Consider the following 27,978-nt stretch of genomic DNA (forward strand, 5'->3'; position numbering starts at 1 on the left):
GGTGCCAACTAGGATTAAGGATATGAGAATGGAATAATTCAATCTAACCTGACTGTCATTGAGTACCTTGGAAAGAGAAATCAGCTTTGAAATGGGCATTGTTCATTGCCAGACCCTGCGTATAGAATGTTAAATTCCAATGTGAAGACACTGATGTGCAACATTGACATTTGATGTATTCTCCAATCATTCCAAATGCTAAACTGCCTTTCTTTAAGATTCTTGACTGTTTCTATGTCCATCCTTCCCAAAGTTCCTCCTTCCACAAAGAGAACCTGCCACGGCCAAATTCATAAATGACATCCTCCGAGGCTGGGTGTTGCATTCTATCCTTTCCAAACTTTCCACATTGATAAATATGGCGATCAGCAGCGCCGCCTGATTTTCCTGTTCCACTGGCATCAACATAAAAGAAAATTGAACACATTTTAAAACTAGCTGGTGGTGTAATATCGCCTGCTTTGCATTGATGCCAAAGATATATTTTCCTAATTGAGTATCTCACTGTATTTTGTTTGTGAAGGTGTTAAAGCAGGGAGCTTGTAAATGTGCAGTGGTATGATTTTTTCCATTTGATGTGATCATTCTAGAAAGTGGATTATTAGAAGAAGACAGAAGATGGCATTTAGTCCGGCCAGCAGATGAAGTAGACGAAGGTAAATCGAAACGAGGCAGCATGAAAGAAAAAGAAAGAACTAAAGCTATCACAGAAATATATTTAACAAGGCTACTGTCTGTAAAGGTGAGATTTTATGTGTCTTTTATTAGCTATTTACTTAAAATAGAATTCATCTAAAATATCTGTTCTTTTCTCTTTTTAAAATATTTTTATTCTCCTTTTTCACATTTTCTCCCAAATTTACACCAACAATCAACAATAATCAGTAACAAATGCAATGTCAATCCCATATCAATAACAACAATCCCATCCACCCACCAAACTCCCAAACATTGGCCCGCATGTTAACATAAACAAATAACAAAAAAGAATCCGGAATCACCCATAGTCACCATTAATACATATAGTCCCCCCCCCCACTCTAATGTTCGATGTGATCCAATTCTCGAAAGTGCATAATGAATAACGCCAATGAATTGTAGAACCCCTCCATCCTTCCCCTCAGTTCAAATTTGACCTTCTCAAGAGTCAGGAATTCCAGCAGGTCCCCCCGCCACGCCAGGGCACAGGATGGAGAGGCTGATCGCCACCCCAAAAGGATCCGCCTTTGGGCGATCGAGGCGAAGGTTACATCTGCCTCCGCACCCGTTTCCAACCGTGGCTGGTCCGATATCCCGAATATGGCCTCCCGAGAGCCCGGGTCCAGTTTCACGTGCACCACTTAGCGATTACCCTAAAAACCTTCTTCCAGTAATTCTCCAGCTTTGGACCCCCCCCCCCCCCCCCCCCCCCCCCGCAACGTTCACACACATGATGTGCTCTGTATACCACCTTCAGCTGTATCAACCCCAACCTTGTTCACCTTCCGGAGCACCTCACACCAGAACCCCTCCTCCATACCCTCTCCTATTTCTTCCTCCCACTTTGCCTTAATCCCTTCCAGCGGTGCCTTCTCCACTTCCAAAATAGCCCCTAAACCGCCGACACTATCCAGTCACCCTGTCGTCAGCACTTCCTCCAGCAACGTGGAAGCCAGCTCTACCGAGAAGCTCTGTATCTCCTTTCTGGCAAAGTCTCGAACCTGCATGTATCTAAATTATTCCCCCTGGTCCAGCCCAGACTTCGCTCCCAGCTCCTTTAATCCTGCAAACCGATCCTCAAGAATCAAATCTTTTAGTGTCCTAATTCCTTTCTCCTCCCATCTCCGAAAATTTCCATCCCACTTCCTTGGCTCAAATCTATGGTTCCCCCGAATCGGTTCCTGTTCTTTTCTGATTAGTTAGGAGGTTCACAATTATACACCAAAATCTGACTAACTGTGCTTGTCTATCAGGGAGGCATGGTGGTGCAGTGGTTAGCACTGCTGCCTCATGGTGCCGAGGACCCGGGTTTGATCCCAGCCCCGGGTCAATGTCCGTGTGGAGTTTGCACATTCTCCCCGTGTTTGTGTGGATCTCACCCCCACAACCCAAAAAGATGTGCCTGGTAGGTGGATTGGCCACGCTAAGTTGTCCCTTACTCTTTTTTAATTGTAAAAAAAAAAAAAAAATTTTTTTTAATGTTTTAATCTTTGCTTTTCTATCAATCTTTTCTTCAGTGCTGCAAACTAGGCTCTCCAGGTTGTTAATTTGGAGACTATCCGAAGTGATTTAAATGGTGCCTAAAACCAGAGATATCTGAATTTTCATCTTGGTGGGCCACAAAGTTGCGCTTCATAGAATCTTGAATGTCATAAAAGTTTATTTAGCATGCATTCAAGCTGCTAATTGCACCAGAATGAACCCAATGCTTCATTACACTATTTACTAATCTACTACCGATGCCTGATGCTCATGATCTGTCATATCTTTCAAATGCTGTATGTGGAAAGTTGTACTTTATAATATATTGTCACAGTTCTATATTGATTATATATTTCTGTATTCACATTTATAATGGAAACTAGCTAAGTAAACGTGTCACACTGCAGCTGCACCCTACCTTCAGTGCTAATAATGTCGTACCTTAAGCTTGCTGCTCCCAACAGCTGTGTTTTTTAGAGAAACTCCTATACTCCTAAACTCTGTTTTTCTATTTATCAATAAATAATATAAAATTTGAAGTATTATAGAAAAATAATGAGAAATTGTTTGAATTCAAATGTAAATTAAAATTGGGTTACCTTGTGTTGCTATTTATTCAGATTACAGTTAGTCACAACGATTGGTGAAATTGCAAGTGTTCTAATCTTCCAACTACTAACATACCTCTCCTGAGAAAGCACTATTCTATTTCTCCTCTCTCCCCAAAATGATTAACAACTTGATGGGATATGTTTTTGAATATTTTGTTTTTTTACATATGCTCCCCAAGTGACTATTATTCCCACATAAACTTCAATGGCAATTCTTGGAAGGTTAACTGACTAATAATCATTACAAGCAAGCTAATCCAATCTTTAAAAAGTATAAATATATATGCTAACAAAGGGAACTCATTGAGTAGCCATGAGAAGCTGGAATCTTGGCCTGTTTGTCCCTTCATTCTAAACTGCTGGCAACTAACAAGGCTGCAGTAGGAATCACGCTTTCCTGGTTTGGCTGGGTAACCTACTGAGTGAGCCATTGAGGAGCACTGAATGCAGTTTGAAGAGAATATTAGAGTGTGGTGAACCATGTTGCTTGTTTGTTTGTTGCAAGTAGCAGCAAAGGAATTGAATACGCAAAGTGGTTTATTTCCACTACATAAAATTCCTGTTACCAAGGAAAATTTTAACATCTATTTATTTGACTAAAACAGGGAACACTGCAACAGTTTGTAGATAATTTCTTCCAAAATATTCTCGGTACAAATCAAATTGTTCCAACGGCTGTGAAATATTACTTTGACTTCCTTGATGAACAAGCACGTAAGAATGAAATAAATGATGAAGAAACCATTCACATCTGGAAAACCAACAGGTAAGAAAACTGAAATCCTGATGATGAGTTCTCCACACCATGTGCTTATTTTGTTGGTACTTTGAACAGCCTGTTTCTCATTTGGGTAAACACTGGCTAGGTTGAACACATCCAAAGGAAAATTAGGTGCAAAGGATTGCACACCTGTTTTGGAATTTGCCTTAATTGTATTCCATTGATGTAAACACGGAACAATCGAGCAGGTTACTCATCGTGCTGTCCTCCCCGCCATGTATTTTGTACCCAGCTAGGTGACGTGTAACATTTGGGTGTTTTAAGATTGAAAGTCAAAATGGGATAAAACCGGATGGACCATTCAGCACCATCCTAGACATCGCTCTTTTCTCTCCCTACAGATGCTGCCAGACCTGCTGAGGTTTTCCATCATTTTCTCTTTCGTTGCAGGATAGGCAGACACCTTCCTGGTGTGTGGCACAGGGTGGAATTGGATTTGGGGGGGGGGGGGAAATGAGCATATAAAACACTTTGGAATAGATGCCTTTCTCATATGAATGCCCATTGATTTTTCTCAAATAATTAAGAGGTGTCCCCATTTTTGTCCACAGTTTGCCATTAAGGTTCTGGGTAAACATACTGAAAAACCCACATTTCATATTTGATGTGAAAGTTAATGAAGTAGTGGATGCATCCTTATCGGTCATTGCACAGACCCTCATGGATGCTTGTACGAAGACTGAGCACAAGTTGAGCAGAGTAAGTATCTCAACTTCAACAGCAAAAAATGAAAATCTTAAACAATTGGAAAACCTTTGCAGCAGAGGTGCCGAGTAGTGGTGAAGCTATTTTCCCCTGATTTTTAAAATAATTATCCAATACATGAAACTGTCTCTTAATTTACTTCTAAGAAAACAATTGCCTATGATTGTGGTAACGTTTATTGCATTTGCTCATTTCTGATGTATATTTGTAATCTTTAGGACTCTCCAAGCAACAAGCTACTTTACGCAAGAGAAATTTTCACATACAAGAAAATGGTGGAAGAGTAAGTGGGGGCAAAAGCATTAATTTGACAAACTTTGAGAAACTTGAGTATAAGCTTCAAATAATTTTACTTTCCGGTTCAATATTAGTCATCTTTAGTAGCTACCATTTATTTACTGAATTGTCAACAAGAAACCGGATTGTCTGAAGTTCCCACTCTTGTTTTCAGTTTAATTTGAGATTTAGATTCACTTTACCATTTGGGAAAAGTTTTCAGTAACTTTGCAAGGTTTACATTTCCGGTTAGGTTAGTTGAGATCTTCCTAACCAAGTGGAATATTTTGGATGCTGCAAGGCTAATGAAAGATGTAGGGCGATCACAAAAATCTTCCAACGGCAAAGAATTTCAGGACATAAATATATATTAATTGGCGATACGGTAGCACAGTGGTTAGCACTGTTGTTTCACAGCACCAGGGTCCCAGGTTTGATTCCCAGCTTGGGTCACTGTGCAGAGTCTGAAAGTTCTCCCCGTGTCTGTGTGGGTTTCCTCCGGTTAGGTGAATTGGACATTCTGAATTCTCCCTCAGTGTACCCGAACAGGGGCTGGAGTGTGGCGACTAGGGGATTTTCACAGTAACTTTGTTGCAGTGTTAATGTAAGCCTATTTGTAACAATAATAAAGATTATTATTAGTATTATTATGCAGCTCCGTTTCAATTGTAGTCCTTCACATTCAAAAAAAGCTTTGCCCCTAAATTCATTCATATTTGGGTCGAGAAAATGTAAAAGCCCTTATGGGCTTTGAGATTAATTCCTATTATAATACCATAATTAATTTTCCATTTTTAAACAAAAAATCCATGCATTTTCTGAAACCTCTCTCTGTCCATTGTTTTTACACTGTACGTATGGGTGAATATATTAACTGTGCCGATAACCAGGGCAGCACGGTGGCGCAGTGGTTAGCACTGGGACTACAGCGCTGAGGACCTGGGTTCAAATCCTGGCTCTGGGTCACTGTCCGTGTGGAGTTTGCACATTCTCCCCGTGTCTGCATGGGTTTCACCCCCACAACCCAAAGATGCGCTGGTTGGGTGGATTGGCCACGCTAAATTGCCCCTTAATTGGGAAAAAAAAATCATTGGGTACTCTAAAAAAAAATTTTTTTTTTTTTTTAAACTGTGCCGATTACCTCAATGTGATGAGGGCTTCATGGGAACTATGCACTTTGAGCATCAGGTAATTTAGCTGGCTTTCCTGCAGATATGAGATGTGGAGATTAAGCAAACTGCTGGTGCAAGGCTATTGAAATGGAAGAGAACTCTAGTCCCTGAGACCATGGGTGGGATTTTCACTGCCACATGCTTCGCAGAGGCGGCCCACCATTGGCCAGCGGTGGGATCTTCTGGTCCTGCCATTGTCAATGGGGTTTCCAGTTGAATGTACACCTCGCTACTGAGAAATCTGTGGTGGGGATGCACTGTCGGCATGAATGGCCAGAAGATTCTGGCCATTCCGGCCTATGTTCCAAACTGACCCATTCTCTCCTTGCCCTGGATAGTCCAGGGTTGTAGTTAGAAGGCTGATTCGGATTGTACTGTGAACACTATATGTATAGGTTGATACATTTTCCCCCCCTTTTGTTTAACAGCTATTACAAGGGTATTCGTCAGATGGTGCAAGTCAGTGATCAAGATATGAACACACACTTAGCTGAGGTCTCAAGGGTAAGTGTTATTGGTGTTTAACCTAGCTTGAGATTGGGTGACGTGTAATCCAAACTGTGAATTACTGAAAATATTGGCAGAGATTTCTTAAGTCAGCAACCAGATACACTGGATCACCTAATCAAAGTGAATGCAAGCAAATCATAGGTGGAGATTTGCCATAACATACCTTTACAGAAACTTGCATAATATTCTGACAATGCTCTGGGTGCAAACCCAGAAAACGTCCCCAAAGTCCTTTCTACTGTGATTTGTATGGATTTTTAAATAAATATTTTATTAAAGACATTTTTTTATAGATAACAAACACAACCTTAACTTCAACACAGCCCAGAAAACAGCTCATACATGGTAGATTTATCGTGTTAACAAAACACAAAAACAGCATCTCTCATAACCCCCCTAGCCTCACAACTATATCCTCCGCCACCCCCCCCCCCCCCCCCCCCCGTAAACAGCCAGCCGCCTCGGGCAGAACCTATCTACCGACTCTTGAACTGAGTACTTGATCTTCAATGCATGGCAACATGCGGAGTGGAGGCTCTCCATTCCAGCAGAACTCTCCTCTGGGCTATCGGCAAGAGCATCTGCCTTCACCCGTCTGCAGCCCTGGTGAGTCCGACACCCTGAAAATGGTCACCAACGGACAAGGCTCCAGACCGATGTTAAGAATTGCTGACATGGTGTGCATGGATTTTCAATAATCCTTTTTTCTATCAGCTTAACAAACTCTATTCAAATAATTTATATTTTTTATCCTGGATCAAACATGTATGAAATGTCAGCTAAAATTTATAAAATATGCAGCTTTTCAAAATAATTTAAAATCAGACATTCAACAGGACAAACAAGACGATGGTGTTTTCAATTGATCTTTGACTTCAGATAAATAACTTGCATTTATATAATATGTCTAACACAATGAGTCCCTCCTTCACAGGGGAAGGAAAAGAGACATTGAAAAGGGTGTTCAGGACATGTGTGCAGAGAAGTGAATGAAGAGATGGGTCTATTCAATTTTTTTAAAGTAGGGAGAAAGATAGTGAGGCTTGGGTAGGAGGATCCAAAGAAGAGGATTGCACTGGCTAATCACTATTCTCCCAGTGAGAGAGGAATGCACAGAAGGTTGGATTGAGAGGAACAAAACTTTCAGGAAAGGATTTAATGCTGGATGCGATTACAAAGAGCATTGACAAGGACATATGAAGGGCTTTATCAACAAAGTTAAGGATATTAAATGTGAAGCTTGGCTAGACCTGCATCCAGTAAAAATGGGAGCGGTGGAATTTAAGACACGACAGGATATGTGCGATAGTTTGGGGAAACAATGTTGAGTTTTGAAGTGACAAAGGCATGGATGAGGGTTTCAGTTGCTTGAAGGTATTGCTGGATATCATTAGCATGTGAAAAACTGATATGGAGATGGAAGAAACCTAGCATTCCCCATGGGAACGTGAGGTAATGGGGAAGTGTAGCCATAGTTTTTTATACACTTGCATGTTTTATCACAGTTAAAGTTGTGGATCTAAAAACAAATATAAAGGTAAAATGTTGTTAGTGCAATAGCTTGTATGCTTCAAGAGATGTGCAATGCTGTTTGTTTATTTTCCAGGCGCATACAGACAAACTGAATACTATGATAGCATTGCATCAGTTATACCAATACACAAACAAATACTACGATGCGGTGAGTTTTAAATATTGATGCTTGTGTTTTGGTTACTGTATATACTCATTACCTATATTAATTTATGTAATTTTAGACTAGAAATCCAAAGACCCAGGATAATACTCTGGGGTCCTGGGTTTGAATCTCGCAGTGGCAGATGGTGAAATTTGAATTCAATGAAAAAAATCTGGAATTAAAAGTATAATGATGACAATAAAACCATTGTCGATTGTCATAAAAACCCATCTGGTTCACTAATGTCATTCAGGGAACGGAATCTGCTGTCCTTACCCGGTCTGGCCGACATGTGACTCCAGACCCACAGCGATGTGACCCTTAACTGCCCCCCACTGAAATGGCCTAGCAAGCCACTCAGTTCAAGGGCAATTAGGGATGGCCAACAAATGCTGGCCCAACCAGCGACGCCCACATCCCAAGCACGAACAAAAAAAAACAATTGTTCCCTACGTTTTAGTTTACTTTTGCTGGCAAACATATAAACTTGTTTTAACTGCATCAAAATATAACAATTGTATTATAAATGCTTTGAATATTGAAAGATGACCGATGCTCATTAGAATTTTGCTCAAGTTAATTTGTTTTCATAGTTTTCATGTTCAAGTACCTTTTCATATATTAAATCTGAGAAAACTGAATCTAATAAACTCATATCAGTGTGAGGGTATCTGTGATCCAATATATTATAAAGTGACATTTCAATCTGTAGTTTCATTTTGGTATTAATGTTACAACAATCCTTGGCTTTACAGATAATGAATGCCTTAGAAGAAGACCCAGCAGCACAAAAGATGCAGCTCTCTGTCCGACTGCAGCAAATAGCAGCTGCGCTTGAAAATAAAACAACGGACCTTTGACATGACCATTTTACATAATGGAAGCTCAGATGTTAAATTTTATTATCTAGAAAGAAAAGAGTGTTATTTTTACTCTGCTGATCACCTTTGCAGTTCTTAATTCAAAGCTTGAAGTCCATTATTTTGTAAATTAACTAATATTCTATAATGTATTATAAACTTGGTCTATAAAACCTGTGGAGAATTGGCAAGTAAAAATGTAAACAACCTAGTTGCTGATACGAGATCGCCTTGTACTGAACTACATTTTTATTTTAAAGAATACAAATTATCTGAGCCCTAAAAATGCTTTTATGATTTGGCCCACACTTATGCTAAACTCTGCTATCATAGTGGGTTGAGTCCTGTACAGTATGGTATGTTGCCTTTCTAATCTTAACGCTTCATTGTTGATAGCAACCTTTTTGAAATTTCATATTACAACCATTAACAACAGTACAGGTACTGCCATTTATGTGCATTCTGATACATTTTCTAGCTAATTGTTACAATGGCATGATTTTTATACTTCTCATTATCTTGTTCAAATTGGCTCCAGATTAAGTTGGAAATTGTGGAAATCTTATGAAAAAGTTATTTCTTAATTGTATGTAAAACAGACCAAGTAGAGAGTGCCTGTAAATTTATGTTAAAATGACATTTTAGAGGGTTTTTTTACAAATAGAGCTAGTGACTGCTCAAATGTCTTTTGATATTTTTGATATAATTTGGGAGATGGTATGGCAAATAAATTCAGCTTTTTATTTATTTTCTTGTGAATTGATGAGGGGTTTTTATATTTAATATCTGGAAAACAAGCTGCTGACTGAATATGAATGTTGGAAATCTATCAGTTTATTTTGGCTGGACCAAATAGCTGGGGGTGAATCACAGTTAATTCAAAAATTAAGAACCTAATTTGTGTATTTTAGATTAGAGAGAGACATCAGGTGTGCACAAATTCACATGCCCGCCTGGCACTTATTTTGGATTTTTAACATATAAATTACTGATCATGTACTGGTAATTCAGGTCATTTCACATATTAAAACCAATTGTTTATTTTCTTGAATCGTGCAGTCATAACCACGAGACTGGATGCGTAAAATGTGACTATAATTCACCCAGCAGTTTTGATGTCTATAATCCTTTGGTTACCACAGAGTTCATGTACACCTCTACCACAGTTACATTTGTATTAAATGTCGTTTAAGGCATCTGTCCATCAAAACTGCAGCAAATGTTACACAATTATTTTGCTATTCATAATACATGCATTTTGTATATATTTTTCCTCTTTTTCAAATAGTCATGCAACATTCAGGACTACATCATCGGAGTTTATTTATCATGTTGGATAACTATCCATGGGAAGAGAAGGATCTTGATTATCATTTGCAAGATTGTAGTATAGGATCTTCGGGTTAGCACGGGTTTGTGTGGGACTGATGAAACACTACCACCTACATTATGATGTAGTCACATAATGGTACACCGAGAGAGTCTGAAAGAAGTGAACATAAAGCTCGCACCTAGTTAGGACTATACCTTCCTAAATCATTGACAAAAGTTCTCCATTTCTTCCCACTAAAAACAAAGAACAATACAGCCCAGGACCAGGCCCTCCAAGCCTGTACTGGTCATGATACCACCCTTGGCCAAAACTCCCAACACTTCCTAGTGCCATATCCCTCTATACCCATCCTATTTATGTATTTGTCGAGATGCCTTTTGAACGCCATTAATGTATCTGCTTCCACAATCGCCCCTGGCAACACGTTCCAGTCACTCACCACCCTCTGTGCAAAACAAAAACAAAAAAAACTGCCTCGCACATCTCCTCTAAACTTTGCCCCACGGACCTTTAACCTATGCCACCTGGTGACTTTCCCAGGGTGGAGGGGTCAGCGTGTCTGCCCATCCACTTATCCATGCCCCTCATAATCTTGTAGACCTCTATCAGGTCACCTCTCAACCTCCATCGTTCTAATGAAAACAGTCCCAGTCTATTCAGCCTCTCCGCATAGGCAACACCCTCCAGACCTGGTAACCCTCCTCTGCACCCTCTCCAAAGCCTCCACTGAGGTGCCACCTCACCTCTAATCCCATGTGACTTCACCTTTTGTACCAGTCTGCCATGAGGCACCTTGTCAAAGGCTTTATTGAAGTCCATGTAAACAATATCCACCGGCCTCCCCTCATCAATCATCTTTGTCGTCACCTCAAAAAACCCGATCAAGTTAGTGAAGCACGACGTCCCCTTCACAAAACCATGCTGTCTATCGCTAATGGGTCCATTTGTTTCCAAATGGGTATAAATCCTGTCCCTGAGAATTCTCTCCAATAATTTAGCTACTACCGATGTGATGCTCACCGGCCTATAATTTCCTGGATTATCCCTGCTACCTTTATTAAACAGCGGTACCACATTAGCTATTCTCCAGTCCTCTGGGATCTCACCTGTAGCCAATGAGGATACAAAGATGTCAGTTACAGTCCCAGCAATTTCCTCTTTTGCTTCCCTCCGTATTCTGGGGTAAATCCCAGCTAGCCAAGTAGACTTATCTACTTTAATGTCTTTTAAAACACCCAATACCTCCTCCTTTTCGATGTCAACATGTCCCAGACTGACCACACATCCTCCCCAAGAATCATCTGCCACACAGTTCTTTTCTTTGGTGAACACTGATGCAAAGTACTCATTTCTGGCTCAACACACTGCCCTCAAGTGTTCCAATCCTTTCCAAGGCCAACCTCTTGATTTTTACATATGAATAAAAAGCTTTGGGATTCAGCTTAATCCTACTTGCCAAGAACTTTTCATGACCCCTCCTAATTTCCTTAAGTACCTTCCTACCATATTTATATTTGTCAACAGTTTTGACTGTCCCCATCCTTCTAGACCGCACATAAACCTCCTTTTTCTTTTTGACGAGTGGAATGCAGTAACTATTTCATAAACTTCAGGCAGTCAGTCATCATTCTTAATAAATGTTCCTTTCTGTGGCTGGCTAAAGTAAGCTGGAGTCCTTTAAGCAGAGATCCTGTCCACTTTACTTCCATATGGAAGCTGCTGCTGGTATATTTTGCTTAATTACTGATTAAGCTGATCCCAATATATTCATCCACACAGTTGATTCCAAGTTACTGGGTTAATCTAACTCCACTCTGCTTATTTGTGTGGTCCCAGAGCACCTGTCAGCTGCATTGTTGCCTCTTAATTGCAGTACTAACTGACTAGGTGGCTCCCAAGATGAAATTACACTGAACTATTCATCTTATAGCTTCCTGAACTGGTTAACAGACAATACATAACAACTGTAATTGTTGATGGCTTTCATTCTTACTGTGCCGTTTGGCTGCTGGTAAATGACTGCAGCTTGCTGAAGTCATTTCATTGTTGGACTGTCCGGAGGGGGGAAATAGTTTGTTCTGCACCTAATTGGTCTCCACAGACTTCATTAGGATTTACTGCTTTGTTGATTCTCTGGGGCGACGACTTAGGAGTTCACTGCTTTATTTTTTTTGCCTCGCATAATCTAATGTTGCTTTATTTTTGTATAAGCTGATGGACTTTAATTCTCATCTTGATCTTTTGTCTCTTGGTACTAGTGTGGAACATTTGGACCATGGTGCACAACCCCACCCCGCAGCTCCTTCTGCCACAATTGGACTAAGGTTGTGCAGTTACAAATATCATGCAAGGGTTTAGGTGTTCAAGGAGGACAGACAAAACACGAATAGCAGCAGATTACTAGTACAGGATATGTTTCATAATAAGCTGCTCTCTTTTTGCAAAGGGATCAAATTTAACTGTAGGGTGGTGATCTTGACAATACCTGCCTGGAAACTGACATTTAGATTTTCTTTAGAACCTATCTTCCCATGAAGCAGGTTAGGCTAAAATTACTCCATTAAAATTTAAATGCCAAGAGCATACCGGTGCATTCATAATAGAGGGAAGTTTTGCTGCACTTATGGCCACCAACTCTGCAATTTCTCACCTCAGTACATTTATGCATCTTATCAAACTCCTATAGGTGAGCCCTTTTACATTCTCAAAACCTAGTTCATTTGTGGCCTGTCAGAGAATTTTCTTCACTGCCATACCAGTAGCTGCAGGTCAAAAACCCATATTTCATTAAACTCAGGCTGAGGCTAAAATCTGCCAAAACAGATTTAATACACATTAAGTGGATAAGTGAACAGAAGCAGCAATGGAATTGGCACAAGCTTAACGAACCATCCTCATGAGTTAAAAAATCTAAGTTAGGATAAACTGCAATGTAAACTGGTCCATCACAATATCCTCTCGTGTTAGCCTTTACATAACCTTGATGCTAGTATTTCACACGCTATACATGACACATATCCTGTGACATGTGTGGGCTAACTTAATATGCATCTAACACAATTTGCCAGTGTATAATTAGAGCATTCTTAACACCAAAAAAGACACGCCAACCTGCTGTAGTTACAAGGCACTACATACATGCCTAACAGCAGATGTGTGCGCAATAGAGCTAACCAATCCCACAACCAATTAATCAGAAAATCACCGAAAACCTACTACATCCAGTTGTGAAAGAGGAGAAGTTTCTACCTTAATCCCCATCCTAAATGATGGGTGTGTCCAGCATATTGGTGCAAAAGACAAGGCGAAAGCATTTGCAACCAAACACTAGATACAGCAAAGGGTATACCGGCTCTGGACAATATGCTTGCAGAAGACTTGTGCTCCAGAGCACATCTGTGGTCAAGCCATTACAGTACAGCTGCGACACTGCACAATGGAAGGAACTTGCTGAATCCTGGTCTGTTTCTTGTTTAATGCCAGTCCTGCAGGCTAGTTTTAAAATCACAGACTTTTGGTTTTGAACTGAAACCCCACTATTGCAAGCTGCTATGTGGACTGATCCAGCAGATCCCCTCGGATTTAGTATGCTCTGTGGCGTAACCTGTGATGTCATGTTGATGGACTTGGCAAGCAGCCTATCAGCTTGTTTGAAATCTGGGCCTTGGGACGGATTCTCGTTTGGGATTGGTGGAGTTTTTCAGAAAATTCTGGAACAGGTGAAGCCAGTCCCTTTTTTGTTGTGTGTGAAAGATTCAGTTTAATTCTCTGAATGGCTGGGAAAATGTCTGAAACTCTTTTCACAATACAGCCAGAATCTCTGCACAGAGACCTGGCAAGCAGTTGAAAGGCAGAGCGGATGTAAAATCTGCTGTTAACCCTCAGACAGAAAAAACCAGTAATATCCCAGGGAGACTGAGTCCATCTGGTGTCACATGATAGAATTGCGCAGACCTGAATCTCCTGTGTGAAAGCTATTCCCCAGAGGAAGACCTACAATCTGGGCGTTCTAATAGATGGTAGTCCTTAAAAGATCCAAACTCGGGGGCGGCAAGGTGGCACAGTGGTTAGCACTGCTGCCTACGGCGCTGAGGACCCGGGTTCGATCCCAGCCCTGGGTCACTGTCCGTGTGGAGGTTGCACATTCTCCCTGTGTCTGCGTGGGTTTCACCCCCACAACCCAAAGGTGTGCAGGTTAGGGGGATTGGCCACGTTAAATTGACCCTTAGTTGGGAAAAAAAAATAATTATTTTTTGTTAAAAGGTGCAAACTCACTGATGGTTTGCGACACCTCGCATTCTGAAGACATCACCGCCTACAAGGACTTCACCCTCGGCTGCAAAGATCCTCACATTTCTCATACCCTTTTAATCTCTTCCCTGCCCCCAACTGTTTTGTCTGTCTGTGGGTGGAGGGTCTGTGTGTGTGTGTCTGGGTAGAGGGTGAGACAGAGTTTTGAGAATAGTAGGACATTATTCCATTATGTGTTCATCTTTTACTCTTATTATAAATAAAGTTTGTTAATGTTTTACTTATAAATCTGGTACCTGTAACTCATTGGAGCAGTCAAGGGTTAAAATCTCTGGAAAATACACAAATTATTGGCTAATTTATATGGTGGTTCTGTGGGGCTGGAACTGACCGTGCACTCGTCCAGGGTGCCGTAACAACAAAAAGGAAATCCAATCTGGACACCAGGTCCTCACACTTCTTCCAATCAAGCAGTGCTTGCTGACCTCACATAGCTGTGAATTCAGCCAGGGCCACTCAGCTCCTGACCTAGACAGCCTTGGTCTAAACCGGAGGGTGAGGTGAGAGTAACTGCCTTTAATATCAAGGCAGCATTTGTCCAAATGTGGCTTTAAGAAGCAAAATTGAAGTCAATGGGTATTGGGGAGAGGGGCTCACCCCTGGTTGCAGTCGTACCTAGCACAAACGATGTGTGTGGTTGTTGGATGTCAATTTATTCACAGGACATTACTGCAGGAATTCCTCAGGGCCACGTGCAAGGTCCATCCATCTTCCCAACAATGGTCAGAGGAGGAGTACTGGTACTGAAAAAGTCTGTGCCAATATGCAGCAAGACCTAGACAAATTTCATGCCACATGTGCCAAGCAATGACCATCTTCAAAAAGAGAAAACTACCATCTTGCCTTGACATTCAATGGCATTTCTATCACTAACATATCCTGGGGGTGGCATTGATCAGAATCTTAACAGGACCATCAATATAAATACTGCAGTTACAAGAGCAGGCCAGAGAGGCTGCAAGCAATCCACCTCACCTCCCGACTCCTCAAACCCTTTCCAATATCCACAAGTCAGGAGTGTGATGGAATACTCTGCATGTGCATGGTGAGTGCAGCTCCAACAACTCAAAGAGACTTCATCATCTATGGCAGAGCAGCTCACTTGATCTGTACCCCATCCATCACTTTAAACATCTACTCTTTTCACCACTGGAGTACAGGGGCATCAAGAGTACCATATACCAAGATGTATTATTACATTAACTCACCAAGCCTCCTTTGACAACACCTTCCAAACCCACAGCAGAAGCATGAGAACCGCCATCTGCAAGTGCCCGTCCAAGCCACAAACCACCTTGACTTGGAAGGTTCCCTCACAGTTGCTGGTCCATATTTTGGAACTCCCTTCTATCAGCACTGTGGATTTAGCTACACCAGATGGTCTGTAGCAGTTCAACACAGGCAATTAAGGATGAAAAGCAATCATTGGCAAAGAACAAAGAAAAACAGTTGCTTAGATGCTGTGTGAAATGCATAGACAATTTTTAGTACAATAATTTTTAATTCAATAGTACTTCATGCAGAACATTCTGGATTGGCATTTCAAGTCATTGCTTAATTCACAAGTTTGAGTCATGCCCATCTCCTCCTCTCATTATCCTTCTAAACACATCACTGTTGAGTCACATCAATTATATGCTTCATTTTTAAACGCAACAATGATGTTCCAGCTATTCAATGGTTCACTTATTTGCCTGTACTTGGCCAGTTTGTCCTTAGATTCAACAGGATCTCAACATCTTGTGGGGCCAGTTTATAAACTCCAATTTCATTCAAAGCTGCGATTGCAGTCGGTTGTTCAGAGTAGGCAACTGCATCAGTCATTTTGCCAGAAGCAGTCTGTAGCACTTCTCTTAACAACAGTGCTGATCCCACATTCAGATTCAGGATGACACAAGCTTCTTTCACTCTAAGGAAAAAAAATAAGTCTGAGAACGTTTCATCTCATTCAGCATTCTATTATTATAAATGTTTCATTGATACTGAATTTTTACATAATTGACAATTATTTCAGTCAAGTAAAAAAAAAAACTCCAGATTACACGAAGCCCATATGCCTGACATTTATATAATTACAAAATGCATGAGAATGTATAGACAATTTGTAGAAACAATAGGCCAATAATAATGTGGAGCTTTTAAACTAACAGTGGTCAAGTTGAAAAGGTATTGCTAAAATATGGAGGCTATGCAAAAAGAACGAGAATAAAATGCAGGCAAAATATAGACAAGAAAAACAATTTTTCAAAAGTAGAGAGTAAAAATGTATGGTGTATGAAAAAGATTGGTTATCAATAAAAAAGTTAATTATATGGGTCAATTATAAACCTATTATGAGGATCGATGGCAACCTGACAGGCAAGAATAAAACCAGTTACATTAAATAAATAACAGCATAGTAATTTTTTTGTATGCAATGTTAATCTGAAGCATATATACAGGTATACTTAGTTATTTTGTTTAAAATAGTTTTCTTTAATATAGTCAAATACATATATTGATATGAAATTGCTGAATGCAATACATCAGAGAGAATGATCGAGTATTCTGTCTCATCAAAGGAAGACGAGAGAAGGACTTCATGAGTGTTTACGCATAATGTGGGGGACAAAAAATGGTGAATATATATATTAAAATGTTAGGGCATCAGAGAGGAGGAGCGACTGGATGTTCTCAGTTTGGCAAGATATAATTAGCATGCCTTAGGAGCTCTCAATTTCAATAGGCATAAATGACAAGGTGCAGCAATGTCAGCAGCATCTGCTGATCACAACAAATTGGGAAGAACTTCGAAGAACCAATGCAAAGAGATAGAACGAGCAGATATGTGTCATAAATCTTTACAGGACTGCAAGTGTCGGGGGAGGGGGGGGGGGGGGGGCAGAAAATGGATAAGACCACTGGATAAGAATCTGCTCCGCCATTCGATCTTGGCTGATCTGTTTCTCATCTCCATTCTCCTGCCTTCTCCCCTTAACCTCCGATCTCCTCATTAATCAAGAACCTGCCTTCTCCCCATAACCCAATTAATCAAGAACCTATCTAACTCTGTCTTAAAGACACTCAGTGATTTGGCCTCCACGGCCTTCTGCGGAAATTAGTTCCACAGATTCACCACCCTCTGGCTGAAGAAATTCCTCTCATCTCAGTTTTAAAGGATCATCCCTTCAGTCTGAGGCTGTGCCTTTAGGTTATAGTTTATCCCTACTAGTGGAGATATATTCTCCACATCCACTCTATCTAGGGTCTCAGTATTCTGTAAGTTCCAATGACATTCCCCCCCCCCCCCCCCCCCCACATCCTTCCAAACTCCATAGAATACAGACCTAGAGTCCTCAACAGCTCCTCATATGACACGCACTTCATTCCGGGGATCATTCTTGTGAACCTCCTCTAGACCCCCTCCAAGGCCAGCTTCCTTTCTTAGAAATGAGGCACCAAAACTGCTCACAATACTCCAAATGAAGCTGATCAGATCCGTATACAGCCTCAGCAGTACATCCCTGCTCTTGTATTCTAGCCTATCGAAATGAATGCTAACATTGCATTTGCCTTCCTGTCAACTGAACCTGCACGTTAACCTTAAGAGAATCCTGAACTAGGATTCCCAAGTCCCTTTGTGCTTCAGATTTCCGTAGCCTTTCCCCATTTAGACAATGGAGTCTATGCCTATATTCTTTCTACCAAAGTTCATAACCCCTCTCACTTTTACACATTGTATTCCACCTGCCACTTCTTTGCCCACTCTCCTAGCCTGTCCAGGCCCTTCTGCAGCCTCACCACTTCCTCAACACTACTTGTTCCTCTACATATCTGTATCATCTGTAAACTTAGCAATACTGCTTTTAGTTCCTTCTTCCAGATAGTTAATGTATAGAATGAATAGTTTGGGCCCAACACTGACCTCTGCAGAACACCACTATTCACTGGCTGCCATCCTGAAAAAGATCCCTTTATCACCACTCTCCGCCTTCTGCCAGTCAGCCAGTCCAAGTTAACCTGACCGAAGTCAGGCTAACCGGTTGATAATTTCCCGTCTTCGGACTCCCATCTTCTTAAACAGGAGTGTTACATTAGCCATTTTCCAATTCTCTGGGACTCTCCCTGACTTCAGTTATTCCTGAAAGATCACCACCAATGCCTCCACAATTTCCTCAGCTATCTCCTTCAGGACCCTGAGGTGTAGTCCATCCAGACCAGGTGATTTATCCACCTTCAGACCTTTCAGCTTCCCCAGAAACCTTCTCCTTAGTGATGGCCACTACACTAACCTGACCCCTGATTCTCTTGAAGTTCTGGTATCCCACTCGTCTTCCACTGTGAAGACTAATGCAAAGTTCCTATTCAATTCCTCTGCCATTTCTTTGTTTTCCATTACTACTTCACCAGCCTCATTTTTCAGTAGTCCAATATCCATTCTTGCCTCTCTATCTTTTATATATTGAAAACAACTCTTGCAATCTTCTTTTATATTGCTGGCTTACACTCATATTTCACCTTCTCCCCACCTTAGTGCTTTTCTTGTGTCCTCTGCTTGCTTTTAAAGGCTTCCCAATAATCTTCGGCAGCACAGTAGCACAGTGGTTAGCACAGTTGCTTCACAGCTCCAGGGTCCCAGGTTCGAATCCCGGCTTGGGTCACTGACTGTGCAGAGTCTGCACGTTCTCCCCGTGTCTGCGTGGGTTTCCTCCAGGTGCTCGGGCTTCCTCCCACAGTCTAAAGATGTGCAGGTTAGGTGGATTGGCCATAATAAAATTGCTCTCAGTGTCCAAAAAGGTTAGATGGGGTTACGGGATAGGGTGGAGGTGTGGGCTTAAGTTTTGTGCTCTTTTCAAGGGCCGGTGCAGACTCGATGGGCCAAATGGCCTCCTTCTGCACTGTAAATGCTATGATTGTGTGTTTTTTCTTTTGTTTTATGCTGAAGCTGAACTTCCCTTGTCAGCCTCGGTTGCCTTGTCCTCCCCTTAGCATGTTTCCTCCTCCTCCTTGGGATGAATTTCTGTTCCTCCTGAATAAATCCCCCACTCCCCCCCAAAAAAATCTCCTGCCATTGCTGTTCCACTGGCCTCCCTGCTAGGCTCCCCTTCCAATCAAGTCTGGCCAGCTCTTCCCTCGTGTCTTTGTAGTAACATTTACTCAATTGTAACACTGTTACATCTGATTCCAGTTTCTCCCTCAAACTGCAGGCTGCCATCATATTGTGATAAATGGGATTCTAGGTTTAATATCTTGCAGCGTTGGGTACCACATTATAGAAATAATCTGAGAGTCATGGGGTGGTGGTGGTGCAGTGGTGCTTTCACTGGACTACTAATCCTGAGACCCAGGTAATGCTCTGGGGACCATGGCAGATGGTGGAATCGGAATTCACGAAAAGGCTGTAATTAAAAGCTGAATGATGACCATGAAACCATTGCTGGGATGATACAGTGGCAGTGGTTAGCACTGCTGCCTCACAGCGGCAGAGACTTGGGTTCCATTCCGACCTCGGGTGACTGTGTGGAGTTTGCAAATTCTTCCTGTGTCTGCGTGGGTTTCCTCCCACAGTCCAACATGTGCAGGTTAGGTGGACTGGCCATGCTAAACTGCTCCTAGGTAGGGTTGTGGGGATAAGGTGGGGGGTTGGGCCTAGGTAGAGTGCTCTTTCAGAGGTGCAGGCTCGATGGGCCAAATGGCCTCCTTCTGTACTGTAGGGATTCTATGTTCAACATTTTGTTGGGTCAATTAGTGAAAGATACTTCTATTGGTCTATAAATTAATAAAATTAATAACAAGAGAACATTAAATTAGGATTAGTGGCTAAAGGAAATAGGTGGAGATTTTGTTTTAAATATACACGGTTATTGGAAATTAGAACACATTACACGGAGTAGTCATTGAATCAGATTCCATCTTTAATAGGGAGTTAGATGAGTATTTAAGGAAAGATATGGAAGAAGATAGCAGTAGATGACTCTAATCTGCAGCTTGCACATGCCTCCTTTGCCCAAACTTTTGCTTTTAAATGGCACTTATGTACAAGCTTTCAAATGCTTTGTCAGCAGATTTAATTTTAAAGTTGCAGCGCTATGTCTCAATAATCTCAAAAGAGCAGAATGTGATTTTTTTATTTTAATAATTCCACATTAATTTAGCATTTAATCAAAGTCCTACTCTCCCCTCTCACTCAAACTGATGACCTGTTTCTGCTAGATTCTGCATTAAGCAATAACATTTCTTAAACATACAGTACTATCAACTGAAGCTGCCAGGGAATATTCGGTACACACTCAGTATACATACTGTTTGAAGTAGTTTTCTGGTCTTTTGCAATAGTGGGCAAACAGGGGAAAAAGATTCCGAGTCATGTCAAACTGCAGCTGTGCTGATCCACCTTCGTTGAAGTGATTTGCCAATATAATCTATGCAATTCAAAGTAAAAGCGAAACAATTAAAAAATTGACTGCCAATAATAGCTGTAGCATTAGTAGGCACTTATATTCAAATCTTAAAGGGACGACATATTATTCAACTACAAAACATTAGCTCAGTCCATGCCACAAAATTAAGAGCGGTAAATTCAATCGACAATATATTTCTTCATATACAGTTTGTACACCGTTTTCAGTCAACAGGAAAATTATGTCGTAATTGATAAACAGGGAGCAAGTGATAAATTGTTCTTTCAGCCCAGTGATCAACTGAAAGCAGCTTCTCTCCAATGGCTTTAAGAGTCCTATGTAAATTGGTATAAACACTCAATATGATTAAAAACCACTCATAATTTGCACATTTGGCAATTTTATCAAGTTATAAAGAAGTTATATGGCAATGTGCATTAGAATGTGTCCTGTGTGCAAAGTGCAAATGTGTTGGTGCAGTACCAATAAGGCTCAGTAGAACAGCTTTTATTTATATAGCTCCTTTAAAGTAATAAAACATCCAAGGTGCTTCAAAGGAGCAACGAAAAACAAAATATGACACCAAGCCACATAAGGAAAGATCAGGTCAGCTAATCAAAGGGGTCAGAGGTAAATTTTAAGGACTGTCCTACAAGAAAGGTGAGGTAGAGAGACAAGAGAGGTGTTTAGGGAGGGTATTGCAGAGATTAGAACTCGGTAGTTGAAGGCGTGCCCATCATTGGTGGAGTGCTCGGAGGCCAGGATTAGATGCGTGCAAATATCTGAGGATTGTGGAGTTGGGGCATTTCCTCCCCCCCGCCCCCCAATCTCCCTCTTGCCTTCTGAAGACCTTTGAGGATGAAAAACCTCATGCTGTTCCCCTTGATTGCTTCCCACCAGAGGTTGTCCCACCTAGACAGTGAGGGACAACTTACAAGATACAACTTACAAACTTACAAGATAATGAATGGCTTAGATAGGGTGGATGTAGGGAAGTTGTTTCCATTAGCAGGGGAGACTAGGACCCGGGGGCACAGCCTTAGAATAAAAGGGAGTCACTTTAGACAGAGATGAGGAGAAATTTCTTCAGCCAGAGAGTGGTGGGTCTGTGGAATTCATTATAACAGAGGGCGGTGGAGACCGGGACGTTGAGTGTCTTTAAGACAGAAGTTGATAAATTCTTGATTTCTCGAGGAATTAAGGGCTATGGAGAGAGAGCGGGTACATGGAGTTGAAATCAGCCATGATTGAATGGTGGAGTGGACTCGATGGGCCGAATGGCCTTACTTCCGCACCTATGTCTTATGGTCTTATGGTCTAAGGCCATGGTGGGAATTAAAAACAAGGATGAACATTTGAAAATCGAGCCTTTGTTTGACTGGGAACCAAGGAGGCGAGCGAACACTGGGTGACTGAGTAAATGAGCTTGGGCAAGTTAAAACATGGGCAGCAGAGATTGGGAAGACCTTAAATTTAAACATGTTAGAGTGAGACATCAGTCAAGGATATGTTGGAATAAAAGGCATGAATGAAGATTTCAGCAGCGGGTGAGGTTAAGGAGGTGGAAATAGGTGGCCGTAGTTTTAAAAATTATTTTATGGGGTGTGGGTGTTGCTGGCTCAGCCAGCATTTAATTCCCATACCTAAAGCCCTTGCGAAGGTGGTGGTGAGCTGCCTTGAACTGCTGCAGTCCATTTGTTGTAGGTGCACCCACAGTGCTGTTAGGAAGGGAGTTCCAAGATGTTGACCCAGCAACAGTGAAGGAACGGCGAACTAGTTCCAAGTCCGGATGGTGTGTGGCTTAGAGGGGAACTTGCAAGTGGTGTTACCATGCATCTGCTGTCCTTTGTCTTTGAGGTGGTAGAGGTGGCGGGTTTAGAAGGTGCTGTCGAAGGAACCTTTGTAAGTTAGTGATGGCGTACAGGGAGTTTGGGAGCTCATCTTAAATTCAAATACGACACCAAGGTTGTGAGCAGACTCCTTTAGTCTCAGTCTGTTGTCAGGAAGAGGGATGGATTCAGTAACTAGGGAACAGAATTTGGAGCAGGAAATAAAATGAATGGTTTCAGTATTCCCAATATTTTATTGAAGGAAATTTCTGGTCATCTAGTACTGGACGCCGGTAAGCAATCTGATAATTTAGCAACAATGGAAGAATAGAGAGGGGGGGATGGTGGTGAGGGAGAGCTGTGTGTCATCAGAGTACCTGTCCAAACTGACACTGTGCTTGCAGATGATGTTGCCAGGGCCAGCATGTAGATGGGAAATGGGAGGGAGCCAAGAACAGATCCCTAAGGCAGTCATTAGAGGTAATGGTGCAGGAATAAGACAGAAGCCACCATAAGTGATACACTGATTATGATAGATAGGTAAGACCAGAAATTTGTGAGGACAGAAATTAGTGAGAACAGTCGCTCCCAACAGGACAACAGTGGACAGACGTTGGAGATGGATGGTGGGTCATATAAACATACATACAACACAGAATTTTTGTTTCAAATTAAGGGACAATTTGGCATGGCCAATCCACCTACCCTCCGCATAATTTTGGGTTACGGGGGTGAGACCCATGCAGACACGGGGGGAATGTGCAAACTCCACATGAACAGGGACCCAGGGCTGGGATCGAATCAGGGTCCTCAACAGTGTAGAAGGAGGCCTTTCAGCCCATCGTGTCTGCACCGAACCACTTAAGCCCTCGCTTCCACCCTATCCCCATAACCCAATAACGCCTCCTAACCTTTTTGGACACTAAGGGCAATTTAGCATGGCCAGTCCAACGAACCTGAACGTCTTTGGACTGTGGGAGGAAACCAGAGCACCCGGAGGAAACCCACGCAGACACGGGGAGAACTTGCAGATTCCGCACAGACAGTGACCCAGCGGGAAATCAAACCTGGGACCCTGGCGCTGTTAAGCCACAGTGCTAGCCACTTGTGCTACCATGCTGCCCAAAGGCTCTGGTTTGACCCTGTTTGGAGTTTTGTGAGCAGTTTTGGGTCCTGTATCTGAGGAAGGATATGCTGGCCTTGGAAAGGGTCCAGAGGAGGTTCACAAGAACGATCCCTGGAATGAAGAACTTGTTGTATGAGGAACGGTCTGGGTCTGTACTCGTTGGGAGTTTAGAAGGGTGAGGGGGGATCTTATTGAAACTTACAGGATACTGCGAGGCCTGGATAGAGTGGACGTGGAGAGGATGTTTCCACTTGTAGGAAAAACTAGAACCAGAGGACACCATCTCAGATTAAAGGGACGATCCTTTAAAACAGAGATGAGGAGGAATTTCTTCAGCCAGAGGGTGGTGAATCTGTGGAACTCTTTGCCGCAGAAGGCTGTGGAGGCCAAATCATTGAGTGTCTTTAAGACAGAGATAGATAGGTTCTTGATTAATAAGGGGATCAAGGGTTAAGGGGAGAAGGCAGGAGAATGGGGATGGCACAATATCAGCCACGAATGAATGGCGGAGTGATGGGCCGAGTGGCCTAATTCTGCTCCTATGTCTTATGGGTTGAGGGTGACATTCAAGGAATTTGGTGAGGAAAGAGGAGTTGGAGACGAGATGGTAGTTTACAAGGATGGTGGGGTCAAGAATTTTTTTTTTTAATAAACATTTTATTGAGGTATTTTTGAATTATAACAACGAAATAAACAATGTACATGAAACTATAAACATAGTGCAAAAGCCGTCTCTCTCCCTTACAGGTCCCACCTTCATTAACCCCCTACTCTAAGCTAAACAACCCCCCCCCCCTTCTGCTGACGATTAATTTTCCGTGAAGAAGTCGACAAACGGTTCCCACCTCCGGGTGAACCCTAACAGTGACCCTCTGAAGGCAAACTTGATTTTCTCCAAATAGAGAAAGCTAGCCATGTCCGATAGCCAGGTCTCCGACTTCGGGAGCTGAGAGTCCCTCCAAGCTAATAGTTTCCGTCTCCGGGCTACCAGGGAAGCAAAGGCCAGAACATCTGCCTCTCTCTCCTCCTGGATTCCCGTCTTCCAACACCCCAAAAATCGCCACCTCTGGACTCAGTGCCACCCTTGTTTTTAACACCGTGGACATGACGTCCGCAAACCCCTGCCAAAATACCCTAAGTTTCGGACATGTCCAGAACATATGGACATGGTTCGCTGGTCCTCCCGCACATTTTGCACACCTCTCTTCCACCCCAAAGAATCTGCTCATCCGGGCCACTGTCATGTGAGCCCGATGAATGACCTTGAATTGTATCAGGCTGAACCTGGCACATGTTGCGGACGCGTTGACTCTACTCAACACGTCCGCCCATAGACAATCCTCTATCCTCCCAGCTTCTCCTCCCACTTGCGCTTCAGCTCCTCGGTCTGCGTCTCCTCTGACCCCATAAGTTCCTTGTAAATATCAGAGACGCTCTCTTCTCCTACCCACCCAGTGGAAACTACCCTGTCCTGAATCCCCCTTAGCGGTCGGAGCGGGTAGGTTGACACCTGTTTACGTAGGAAGTCCTGTACCTGCAGATACCTGAATTCATTTCCCCTCGCCAACCCAAACTTCTCCTCCAGCGCCCTCAAACTCGGAAAGCTCCACTCTATAAACATATCCCCCATCCTCTCAACCCCTGCTCTCCGCTATATCCGGAACCCCCCCATCCATACTTCCCGGGGAAAACCAGTGATTATTACAGATTGGGGACCAGACCGATGCTCCTTGTGCTCCCACATGTATCCTCCATTGCCCCCAGACTCTCAGGGCCGCCACCACCACGGGGCTGGTGGAGTACTGTGCCGGCGGGAACGGCAGAGGCACAGTTACCAACGCCCCCAGATTGGTGCCCTTGCATGAAGCCACCTCCATACGCTCCCATGCCGACCCCTCCCCCACCACCCACTTCCTGATCATGGCTATATTCACCACCCAGTAATAGTTACTAAAATTTGGCAGCGCCAGCCCGCCCTCTCCCCGACTCCGCTCAAGCATTACCTTCCTTACTTGTGGAGTCTTGCCCGCCAAACAAAGCCAGTGATCATTTTGTTGACCCGTTTAAAAAAGGACCGTGGAATAAAGATGGGGAGACATTGAAACATGAACAGGAATCTCGGGAGGACCGTCATCTTCACTGTCTGCACCCTCCCAGCCAGTGACAACGGAAGCGCGTCCCACCTCTGAAAATCGTCCTTCGTTTGGTCTACTAGTCGGGCCAGATTTAATTTTGCAGCCAGTCCCATTCCCACGCCAGTTGGATGCCTAGGTACCTAAAGCTTCCCCCTACTAATCTAAACGGCAGCTCCCCCAATCGCCTCTCCTGTCCCCTCGCCTGGACCGCAAACATCTCACTTTTCCCCATATTTAGCTTAAACCCCGAAAACCGGCCAAGTTCCCCTAGAATCCTCATGATTTCTTCCATCCCCTCTATTGGGTCCGATACATACAGAAGCAGGTCGTCTGCATAAAGGGAGACTCTGTGCTCCAACCAACCACCCCCCACCCCCCGCCCCAGCCCCTTGAGGCTCTCAGAGCCATTGCCAACGGCTCTATAGCTAGCACGAACAGTGGGGAGAGGGGGCATCCCTGTCTCGTCCCCCTGTGCAGTCTAAAATAGTCCGATGTTGTCCTAGCCGTCCGTACGCTTGCCACAGGAGCCTGATACAGCAACCTGACCCAGTCAATAAAGCCCCGCCCAAATCCGAACCGTCCCAGCACCTCCCACAGATAATCCCATTCTACCCATCAAAAGCCTTTTCTGCATCCATTGCGATCACTACCTCCACTTCCCTATCTTCCGGGGGCATCATGATCACATTTAACAACCTTCTTACATTGGCCACCAACTGCCTACCCTGACCAAACCCCGTCTGGTCCTCCCCAATAACATCCGGAACACAATCCTCAATCCTGGAGGACAACATTTTGGCCAGCAATTTGGCATCCACATTCAACAGGGAAATCGGCCTGTAGGACCCACACAGCTCCGGGTTCTTGTCCCGCTTCAGAATCAGTGAAATCGTGGCCTGTGACATCGCCGGGGCAGCACCCCTCTTTCCCTTGTCTCATTGAACATCCTCATCACCACCGACCCCAATATCCCAGAGAACTTTTTATAGAACTCCACTGGGTACCCGTCCGGCCCCGGGGCTTTACCCAACTGCATGGCCTTCAGATCTTCCACTATCTCTTCCAACCCGATCGTGGCCCCCAGCCCTTCTACCAGCTCCCCGTCCACCTTTGGGAAATTCAGCCCCTCCAAGAAGTGCCTCATCCCCTCCGGCCCCGTAGGGCGTTCTGACCTATACAGCCTACTGTAGAAATCCCTAAACGCCTTATTCACCCCTGCTGAATCTCCGACCAGGTTCCCATCTCCGTCATTTACTTTACCTAGCCCCCTGGCTGCCTCCCTCTTTCTAAGCTGCTGTGCCAGCATTCTGTTGGCCTTCTCTCCATACTCATAGATCGCACCCCTCGCCTTTCTCAGCTGCTCATCCGCCCTCCCTATGGTTAACAAGCTGAACTCCGCCTGTAGCCTCCGCCGTTCCCTTTAAAGCCCCGCCTCTGGGGCCTTCTATCGATCTGTAGTTTCTCCATTACCAGTCGGTCCGTCTCTGCCCTGTCCACCTTCTCCCTATGGGCCCGTATCGAGATCAGCTCCCCCCTGACCACCACCTTCAGTGCTTCCCAGACCACCGCAGCTGAAATTTCCCCCGTGTCGTTGACCTGCAGATAGTTCTGAATACATTTCCTCAGCCGCTCGCACACCCCTTCATCCGCCAAAAGTCCCACATCTAACCTCCAGTGCGGGCGCTGGTTACTGTCTTTACTAACCTGCAGGTCAACCCAGTGCGGAGCCTGGTCTGAGATTGTGATCGCCGAGTACCCCGTGTCCACCACCCCTGCCAATAAGGCCCTGCTCAAAATAAAGAAATCAATCCGGGAGTACATTTTATGCGCGTGTGAGTAGAAGGAGAACTCCTTCACCCTCGGCTTCCCAAATCTCCATGGATCCACCGCCCCCCCCCCCCCCCCCCAATCTGCTCCATGAACCCTTTTAATTCCTTTGCCACTGCTGGCACCATGCCCGTTTTCGAGCTTGACCGGTCCAAGCCAGGGTCAATAACTGTGTTGAAGTCCCCTCCCATGACCAACCTGTGCGAGTCCAGGTCTGGTATCTTTCCCAGCATCCTCTTTATAAACTCCACATCATCCCAATT

General features: G+C 43.3%; 2 protein-coding genes across 8 annotated transcripts in view; one reads left to right on the forward strand and one right to left on the reverse strand.

Moving 5' to 3' along the window:
* The window catches only part of LOC140387934 (plexin-B2-like), a 311,161-nt gene extending 301,640 nt beyond the window's left edge, over positions 1 to 9,521 (forward strand). For all 4 annotated transcript variants that reach the window (XM_072471277.1, XM_072471280.1, XM_072471279.1 and 1 more), the window contains 7 exons: positions 591 to 742; positions 3,398 to 3,558; positions 4,125 to 4,272; positions 4,497 to 4,561; positions 6,155 to 6,230; positions 7,843 to 7,917; positions 8,670 to 9,521. In XM_072471277.1, the coding sequence (XP_072327378.1) occupies positions 591 to 742; positions 3,398 to 3,558; positions 4,125 to 4,272; positions 4,497 to 4,561; positions 6,155 to 6,230; positions 7,843 to 7,917; positions 8,670 to 8,774 (782 nt within the window). In that variant the 3' untranslated portion in view covers positions 8,775 to 9,521. The remainder of the gene's footprint in view (positions 1 to 590; positions 743 to 3,397; positions 3,559 to 4,124; positions 4,273 to 4,496; positions 4,562 to 6,154; positions 6,231 to 7,842; positions 7,918 to 8,669) is intronic.
* Positions 9,522 to 15,899: 6,378 nt separating this feature from the next.
* Positions 15,900 to 27,978, reverse strand: part of rint1 (RAD50 interactor 1) — an 82,381-nt gene continuing 70,302 nt past the window's right edge. For 3 of the 4 annotated variants that reach the window (XM_072471282.1, XM_072471281.1, XM_072471284.1), the window contains 2 exons: positions 20,701 to 20,819; positions 15,900 to 16,327 (listed from right to left, as the gene is read on the reverse strand). In XM_072471282.1, the coding sequence (XP_072327383.1) occupies positions 16,105 to 16,327; positions 20,701 to 20,819 (342 nt within the window). In that variant the 3' untranslated portion in view covers positions 15,900 to 16,104. Of the gene's footprint in view, positions 16,328 to 20,687; positions 20,820 to 27,978 lie in introns of all 4 variants that reach the window. The other variant, XM_072471283.1, reaches the window with a different exon arrangement.

The sequence above is a fragment of the Scyliorhinus torazame genome, chromosome 13 (genome assembly GCF_047496885.1).
Source record: "Scyliorhinus torazame isolate Kashiwa2021f chromosome 13, sScyTor2.1, whole genome shotgun sequence".
Lineage (NCBI taxonomy): Eukaryota > Metazoa > Chordata > Chondrichthyes > Carcharhiniformes > Scyliorhinidae > Scyliorhinus > Scyliorhinus torazame.